This window comes from Corapipo altera, unplaced genomic scaffold (assembly GCF_003945725.1).
Source record: "Corapipo altera isolate COAL_440 unplaced genomic scaffold, ASM394572v1 57, whole genome shotgun sequence".
Taxonomy (NCBI): domain Eukaryota; kingdom Metazoa; phylum Chordata; class Aves; order Passeriformes; family Pipridae; genus Corapipo; species Corapipo altera.
Window position 1 is genome coordinate 7,607,082 of NW_020884905.1, and position 9,681 is coordinate 7,616,762.

The 9,681-nt window shown below is 41.8% G+C and overlaps 1 protein-coding gene across 2 annotated transcripts in view; it reads right to left on the bottom strand.

Moving 5' to 3' along the window:
- LEPR (leptin receptor) overlaps positions 1-9,442 on the bottom strand; it is a 29,754-nt gene extending 20,312 nt beyond the window's left edge. For both annotated transcript variants that reach the window (XR_003529052.1, XM_027651790.1), the window contains exons 1-4: positions 9,306-9,442; positions 5,396-5,454; positions 2,700-3,002; positions 1,623-1,740 (exon numbers count right to left, since the gene is read on the bottom strand). Coding sequence is in view for 1 of the 2 variants with exons in the window: in XM_027651790.1 (XP_027507591.1) it covers positions 1,623-1,740; positions 2,700-3,002; positions 5,396-5,435 (461 nt within the window). In the remaining variant the exon portion in view is untranslated. The remainder of the gene's footprint in view (positions 1-1,622; positions 1,741-2,699; positions 3,003-5,395; positions 5,455-9,305) is intronic.
- Positions 9,443-9,681: the final 239 nt, after the last annotated feature.

A 9,681-nucleotide genomic window follows, 5' to 3' on the forward strand; every position in this document is an offset into this window, starting at 1 on the left:
TGGTTTGGGCAGAACAAAATATTTCTATTCCAATGATACCATTTGCAAGCAGGAAAACTGTGGATGTGCAAAATAAGAGGGTATTTCTTTAATGCTGAAAAAGATAAAAGCTGGGAAGGACTCAAGCTTTTTTGTTGTGGATTCTTCTAGGTCATTATTTTTGTGCACTGCCTGTCCTGTATGTGAGAATTCTGGCTTGGTCTCCTGACTCCCAGGGAGAAACACATGCCAGGAATGCATATTTTTAAAACTGGGCATGTTTTCAAGGTATTTTGGCTCATGTGAATAAAATGTTAAGGTATCAGCAAGCCAACAGGGAAAGCTGTCACCTTACCAAAGTCTGAAATGCTTTACTAGCTGCTCTCCCAGCACACAGGGATCCTAAAGGAAAAATATAAATACAGAATGTGGGGAGTGAAACAAGTTCTCCAATGTCAGGGCCTGCTCTGTATCTCACCTTTGCAGCAAAGAGGAATCAAACAGAGAAATGCCAGGAGGACTCTGGTGAGTCCTTAGGGCCTGCTCTCCTAAATTGCATGGCACTTACTGAATTCCCTTCATAACACAAAGAACCTCTTCATCCCAGCTGGGATTCCAATCTGTTGTTCCATGGATGTTTGGCATACCAAAAAAATTCAATACAGAGATTACTGCCCTGGGATCACTGGCAAAGATTATCCTATTGCAGTTGGGACTGGATGGAACAGAGGCAAAGTCAGATTTACTCCCATAAACACCCATGTAATGGTATTTCAGAAATCAAAGTAATGAAGAACCAACTTAATAAAAATTTGATTTCAGCTTTAGATTATTCTGTCAGCTAAACAACCATATTTATTCCTAGTTAATACATTTGCTTTCTACCCTGATTACAGGGATGATTTGTGGCAAGACATTTGTGGCAAGACACTGTTTCGTTAAGTAGAAGATATCACCTGTAAATTCAACTAAATCAACTATTTAAGTTTATCCTGCTTCCTAAAGAAATTAGGTGTCTGTGTTTATGCCATTCTTTCCAATCCATCAGTAATACAGAAAGAACTGTGTGGTTTCATGGAATCACACAGATCTTTTTATAACCAAATCAGGCAGGTCATATGCACAAGAGCTGCCCACCCACAGCCAGGATGATTCCATCTATCACCATTCCAGGGAATATTTACCACAGTGACAGTTGCACAGGTGAGTGTCTCTCAGAGGCATTGTTGGGATTAGAGTAGCATTTGGCACTGTATTACGTGTGAAGCACCATAATTACTTCAAGAGAGACAATATTATGGTCAAAGGCAAATAAAAGGCAGAACCAAGAGGGCAGCCTTAAAAGTAAGCAACTGTAGCAGCAAAGAAACTTTAACAAGCCAACACTGATTTCACTAAAGCATTTTAAGAAACACAGAAAACACAAAGGAGGAAGACTCTTCATTCCAACCATTTCTCATTTAAAGAAACCTAAATTTTCCATATTGTCTAAGATTACTTTTAGACAAGACAAAGGTACATAACATAATCTGCTTTCTAAACTCAGGCTACCACTGTGCTGCAACCTGGAATGCTGATATTTTAGAAAATGCTTTCAGATTTCCAATGTCAATAGTGCTAAATTTAACAGAGTCTGTACTCACCCAGCATAAAAAAGATTAACCTTCAAGTCCTCTCTCAAGTACAATCTCAAAACCCGCAGGTTACAAACTAACAGGTCCAGCTTGCCTTTAATCCAACATTCCATGTTCCAGTTTGAATCTAAACAAAAGAAAGGGATTACCCATTCCTGACCTATATTAGAACAAAACCACAGCTGAAGAGCCAGGATAAAATTCACTCCCAAAGAGAGGACAAGTAACAGATACTCATGAAGGTGAGGCTGCACCACAAACGTGCAAATGTTTATGAATAATCCCTATTGAATTAGATGCCCTTTGACACTTGCAAGGCTCCCAGTCTGCAGTGCTGCTGCACTGGCATTATTAAAGAAGGACTGGTTTTTACCTGGCTTTATGGACAAGGCTGCAGGGTGGAGAAAAATGAAGCTGCTGCTGCTGGTTGCTGTGATGCTGCTGTAATGGGGTACAGCTCTCTGTGGCTGTGCTGTGGGTTTGTGCACATACAACTGCAACACGTGGGACACACTTTAACAGAGAGTCTTTTGTGCCATGGGGAAGTTCTTGGAAAATGAAATTCTACTCTACTGAGCTCAACGAGATTCCTGCAGGCCAGTATGTTCCTCAGAGACTGGGGTTTACAGGAGAAAAACAGTCTTGGAAAAAATAATTCTAATCCATGTACAGATATTTACTAATGCATCACAGTTCATGCAGAAATGATGCCATTCACTCTCCATCTCCCCCACTTCCTAAAGGAGTTTAAAGCCCATATCCATAAAAAAATATATAAAATATTTCTCATAGTGTGTAAACTCCTTTGAAGTTCTGGGCTTACATCCTCATATGCAGTGCTACATATTTTATTCAGAACTCCCCTAGAAAGGTAGCTAACTTTTTTTCCCCCCTTGAAACTGTGCTCTACAATTTCCTTCATCTTCCACTACAGACTCTGTGAGGAAGGATTTTACCACACTGTGTTGTGTGCCCAGGATAAAAATGAATCCCCCCCTAATACAACCCACCCCTCTCCTCCTAAACAACAAAAAAACCCAACCTGTTTTTGAAGAAGTAACTTTTGCCCTTGAATGCTAAACCCACCTATTTCTTGAGAAGCAGAGATATTTATTTCTGAAGGAATAAACTTCCTTGTCTGCAGGCTTGCTCTGTACAAAGAACAATCAAGGTTGTTGTCACCCCAAAGGCAACACAGAAAACTTTCTTCCTTTGTTAGAGGCTTGATTTCAGATGTCCTATGATGGTCTCTCCTCAAACCAAACCAACTCTCAACTCCAGCAGAGAAAGGGTTCAAAGATGTCTCATTCAGCAGCACACAAGGTAATGTAAAGTTCCTGGGAGGAATTGGATGGACCATACAGTGGGCAACTGCCATTTGAAGGAAGTCTGCAAATATAAAGGCAAAGATATTGGAAACAAATGAAAAAGTTGATCTTGTCAGTGAAAAGGGACTGGTTGATGTTATACAGAATCACACAACATAAAAATCAGGCTGTTTCCAGGGGCTATTCTATGAGTTGCAGACACAATTACTAAAAACATCCCCTCTGAACTGGTGCCCAGCTGACAGATGTCAGCCTTTCTGCTTAAAACTCACAACACCTAAACTTTGGATTTCTCAGCCTCTTGAAATAAGGCCAAGATTGTAGGGGAAGAACCTCTTTGGGTTAAAATGGCTTATATTAATCCAAAACACGGTGAATCCTATACCCAAGTTCATACACTTTACAGGTGTGAGTCTCATCTCCCCTGCAGTGCTGGAACACATTCACTCCAGCTCCTATAACACAGCTCCATTTCTGTAGGAAAAAAAAATAATCCTGTTGTAAATATAAGACATAATCACACTGGAACTGTTAAATACCAGAGGATAGTGTTAAAAGGATGTATGACTGGGTGCATTATCTGGGAAATGAGATGCAGAAAAAAGAAAAATTTTTTCCATCAGATCCTTCAAAATGAAATTGCTGCTCTGACCACATTTGCAGCTCTTGTTGGTAAGTCAGAACTTGAATTCCACTCCCAAGGATTTTGAGAATGATGAGAGTGTGGGTTTTGGAAACAGCTTACTGTAAAACACTATGATTTCAAAGATTAAACCCTAGTTACAGAAAAGCATGTGGGTCATTTGTGCACTTTGCACTTAGCTGTTTGCTCAGTAAGGGCATAAATATTTTAAGCAGTTCATTAGATAGAAATTAATTGATGCTCTATGCTTGCAAGGGCCAAAATAAGAAAAGAACAGAATTTCTCTAGCACTGTTTGATTAATAGCACAGAAGCACGAGCTAAACAATATAAAAGTACAAAAGTTCTAAAAAATAGTAGATGCAGTGTGTCATTATGCAGAGTGTTGAAGTGTTTAGTTTTCTCTCTCCACAGATTTTGTGCTGCCACACTCTTGGAGGGTCCTGCTCTTTCTCCTCTCCCAGTTAACAGAGTTTGTGCCTCTGTAAATACCAGCTTCAACATGCCTCCTGGCTGCATGGGGAGGATGCAGTAGAGCAAACAGACTCTTAGTCCCTAATACATGATTAAGAAAGGACAAACAAGTGACAGGAAGCAGGACAGACAACCAGCACACCACCCAATCCACAGCCATCAGCTCCCCTTCCAAGGAACAGCTTCCCCCTCACATATCACACCCCAAGGGATTCATTAAATCTTATCAAGTCAAAATGTGTGCAGCTCCTTCCCACTTCTTTAGAAATGTAAAAAATGAAGTTCAAATGACCCAGAGGAAGCCCAGAAGAGCAGCATATCTGAGTTAACAGGGCTAAAGATGCCAGCTGTGGTTATTTGCTTATGGCCAACCCATGGATACACTGATTTTCAGGCATTACAGGCCATCAGAGAGCAACAAACTGCTTGGAAGCCTCAGGAAAACTCCCTGAGGCATCCAAGTTTGTCAATTAAAGGTACACATGTTCAGATCACATAAAGTATTTAAAAGAATGTCAACAATGCAATATTTGATACTGAGTGGATAAAAGTACATATATAGCAAGATAAAAAAGATGTATATATATATAAAAAATATGTATATAGAAAAGATACAGAAATCTAATGATTTATTCATCTTTTATAAGGATATAAGATGACACAAATTTTGAGATTAACTTCACTGGATTAAAGTCTTCTTTCTCCCTGAGCATGATCATCAAAAGTCTTTAAAAAGTTCTTATTTTAATTAAAAAATGAGAGGCAAATACCAGCTGTCCCTGAACAGCATCTGCCAATATTGTTACAGACATTTCCCGATTAGAAAACTAGTTTATTAAATCCACCATTTGCAGTTAGTTGAGCACCCTTTAACAGCCCTGTGCCCATGGAAGCAGGAATGTCAGCCTCCTAAAAAGGCAGAGCTCAGACTCAGTGACACCTCGGCTACACTGAAACTTTGCAGTTCTGGTGGAAAAGGGATCTTTTCTTATGCTTTTGGACCTATTTGGGTAACAAAACAAATCACCCACAAATTTCTCTCTTAGCAAATTCGGACTGGGGCATTTATCTGAATGTCTCTTGACTTACCACATACTGATGTTTCCTGAGCTTAAAAGTCAGTTCACTGCTTTTTTGGGGTAAGACATAGGCACAACCCTGAGAGGGTCAACATTTCAATCCCACACAATGACAACATCAGGTTCTTTGTACATTCTAGATGCATGTTGTGATAAGATACTAACCCAGTAGCATGCCTTGAGACACCACTGTGAAACAGAAACATGATTCTCTTTATTCTACACAACTTCCAACAGACCCATTCTTTTAGTAACTCACCCAACAGCACAAGAATGGTCAGAATGATTTGCCAATACATCTTGTTTTGTAGAGCTGATCTGAAAAACACACAGAAAATTAACTGAGAGCTGACAATTATCAGTCTATTATTTCATCAGGGTTTCATTTTGGTGCACTTCAGGTAATTTGACACTCACACCTTTGTAAACAGAATCGCAGAATTCCAGAATGGTTTGGGTTGGAAGGGACCTTGAAGATCATCTCATTCCACCCCCTGCCATGGGCAGGGACACCTTCCACTGGACCAGGGAAAGGAAGAACAGGCCAGAAAGCCATTTGAGGAAAAAACTTTGCTTAGAATATCAACTAAATACCAACACAGCTCTTTCACCATTAGGGCCCTCACTCCTCCAGGCTTTTGCTGATTATTGTTCACCTTCTGGGTTTGGTCTGAAAGGCACTACAAACCCAAACAACCAAAATGTCCAAGGGATACCTAATTTTCCGAGTGTAGCACAGACAAAAGCACTTGGCCACCCATTTCAACAGTGAAGACTTCACTAAATTTTATAGTACTGTTTCAATATTGTTCTTTCATTTCAGGTACTTTGTTCTTTTTTATTTTTGTCCAATAGCTATATAAATTCTGTTAAAATCTAAATATAAGCATTTTTATGCTTAAAGCTCCATAGAAGATATCAGAATAAATCAGAGTTTGGCTGCTGCTGTATTTAACCAGAACTGAATGATGAGTAAAATCTACAGCTCAAGTCAGACAGCAAATGCCAGGGCAAGAAATTATATTGAGGGAATCCCTCCAAAGTATTCCATTCCTTAAATATTTCTGAGAACAGTTTCCTTGAGAACATCAATGTAGCCAAAAGAGTCAGTGCCAAGGTTATGTAATCCACTGGCCTTCCAGTTTCAGGCTGCATGTACTGTCATATATATATATAAATATTATATATATATATATATGCAGACAACTGACCAGTGAAGTGACAATATTCCAGGATTCTTGTCTCCCCCTTGAAAATTCAGCTGGAGCCAGAGCTGAGCCATTTCTCCAGCACAGACCATCTGCACTGTGGTCTGCAAGATGACTCAGTCCCATTCACTTTTCTTCCCACTCACCAGGTTATAATCAGGGTACATTTAAGCTACATTTTCAGCAATTAAAGAGGAAAGCTCAAATTTTCCCAACCCCTACTTCAGAGGACAATTTGCCTCTCAGCACAGCTGCCACTTTCTTCCTGGAAAGGGTGGTCAAGCCTTGGAAGGGGCTGCCCAGGGAGGTGGTGGAGTCCCCATCCCTGGAGGTGTCCAAGGAATGACTGGACGTGGCACTCAGTGCTCTGGGCTGGGTGACAAGGTGGGGATCAGCCACAGGCTGGACTCGATGGGCTGGGAGGGCTTTTCCAACCTCAAGGATTCTGCCATAAAAATGACCAGATAGAGTAATCAAAGAGATTCTGATGTCAGCACTAATTCAACCATAATTAACAATATTTGGACCAGGAGGTAAAAATAGAGTTCAGACCAGCTTGGACATCTTCTCTTCCTACTTGTGTCACATTGATTTTTACAAAGAAGTTATTTTCCTATCCTGGCTCCAACGACATTCATGAACCAGTGCTGTACATGATCAAAAAGCTGCACATCCCCAGCATTTTTCTGTTCAATCTTCCTTGTGTAAACTTTACAGGGGAATTAGGTAAAAAGAGATACCTACAGATAAATCCCAGGGCAGAATAAATGTATTACTGGACCACAGAGGGCTTCCCAAAATCTTTTCCAGTGAGAATATTGAACTGGCCAGAATTTCTAACTTCACTCTAAGGAAGAATACAAGTGTACATGAACAGTTACAGGGAACAGGGAGCTAAATAAGGAGACTTATTAAAACTTGTAACTATAGCTTTATCCCAGAGAGAGTAAGTTAACACAGCAAGGACAAACCATTTTACGCATAATTGGGAAAGTGTTCATAAAAAGGAAGGAATCAGAGTCTGTTTTAACACATATATCTTAAAATACTGTGTTCCAGAACCACTGACTTTGTTGCTGTGTATAAGAAATTTTCCAATTTCTTATGTAAATAGTGTGTTCTTCTCTGTGCCAACCACTGCACAAAACATTTCAGCAAGTAGAGTCCCTGCCTTGACAAAAACACTGGATTAAAACCAAAAACCAGGCAAAGAGAACAGCAACGAAATAAGATCATTTTTCTTCACAGGTCGAGTGAGAAGTCATAGAATCCACCGTCATTTCAACAGGGGAAACATTTTCAGCATAGCCTGAAACAAGCAGGACCCACAAACACCTGCACTGGGCAGGGAAAATATACTGAAAGTTTTCCTTTTCCTTCTGGAGCTGCCTTTTTCTTCAGGTTCTTGTCTCAACAACTCACATTTCTGCACGTCTCCTTTCTGAACCTCAGGAAGAGGGTTGAGGTGAGGAGGGGATTGCAGAACGAGGCAGGTCTCTACCTGTCCAGTTTGAACTGAGGGTGGCACTGGTGGATCCCTACAACCCATCCCAGACACAGTAGAGCAGCACAGCCCCAACACCATTGAACTCAGCTGTAAAATCCTCACCAACTTTTACAGGGACAGAGACCACATGAGAAGTGTTGCAATGAGCCAATGATGAATTTCAAAGCCTACAGAAAACCTAATTTCTATAGAAATTTCTATAGCCTATAGAAACCTAATTTCCAGGATCTCCTATTTTCCCCCAACGAATATAACATACACACACAGGGTCTAGAGCTCTCTTTTTCTCATTCCCACCCTCCCCAAAACCAACAGCTAACTGCTAATGGGAAACAGGAACATAATACTGCAGTCATATGAACTGTTTTTGCAAGCACTGCACCACAGCTGTTTTTAAATATTTTAAAAATCTCTATAAAGCATAAAAATATTTTAGTAATAATGCCTCGGCACAGCATCTTCTGACCTGCTCTTTAAGGGTGCTGAGGGCTTCCCAGTCCTGTTGATTTGGGCAAGATCCTCTGGGCATGGAATTTCATTGCACTTGTCTGCCATTGAGTACATTAGATATCATTATTAATAAAGAGTTTGGAATAAGTGGAACACACAAAGTAGAAATGTGTATGACTTGCACTGAAAAATTTTGCTTTCTAATACTAAAACTTTAACCAAGGCAACCCAAGCTGGGCAAAAGTACAGCTGCAAAATAAGGCCCCAAGAGTGCTGGTGGAGCCTCTCCCCTGAGACTCAATAGTAAAATGTCGCAAACTCTAAAGAGTTTCTCCAGATTGTACAATTTCTCTTGTTTGTACTGAAAATACCCTCTCATCCACAGATGTTCAGGCTGCTCACAGGCAGGTTCCCATCACCAGCCCAAGATCCAGCAGCATTTTCTCCTGCATCTTCACTCCACAGCACCGAAGTTTGCGCACAGTCACAACACACAATCTGAGAGACTTCAGTTTCATAAACACTCCTGATTTTAAGTTGGCAATAGAGAAAAGCATTTTTAATAAAAACTTGCCCTCGTGCTTTTTCACACGTATCTGTCTTTTCTTATGTGCTGCTGTGAGCAGAGCTCCGCACTTACCTGGCACTTTGGGGTTATACCACGTTATAGCCATGCTTGGTAGCTAAGGGCTCTCATTATAAACTCTGCTTATAAATGCTGTATCACTAATTAAGTTTCCAAAGTGCTCTTCTATTAGAGCGGGCTATCACAGCTCCTGAAGCATCAGGAATTTACAGCCCACATCCACTGAGATTTTTCTTTTGCTTCAGAATTGAATCTCGGGGAATAGACGGAGGGAAAGGGCCGGTTTGGGTACACCGTGCCTGCCTCTAAAATCTGCATTCTGCCAGAGGAAAGCAAAGCTCCCCCACCGGCTGCGATCAGGGGTAATCTCAGGAGGATGTTTCGGAAAATGAGAGAGAAAAAAAGTAAATTCACCGACCTGCTTCTCTTCGCTCCCGGAGTCCCGACCGACCGACCGACAGCCGAAGTGACGCCGCCACCGCTCCACTGCCCAGCCCCGGCCGGGCGCTCCCCTTAGCCCCGATCGCTCAGCCCCGGCTCCCTTCAGCTTCTCCCTGCTCCCCTCAGCCCAGCTCCCTCAACCTCTCCCAGCCCGGCTCCCTTCAGCCGCCCCGCCTCGCCCGGACGCCCCGCCCGCCCCGCTCCCCCTCACGGCTCCTCACAAACACAGGGGGTGCCGGGGGAAGGAGCGTTGGCGCTGGCGAAGGGTCTGGAGCACCAGGAGCGGCTGAGGGAGCCGGGGGGGGGGCTCAGCCTGGAGAAAAGGAGGCTCAGGGGGGACCTTCTGGCTCTCT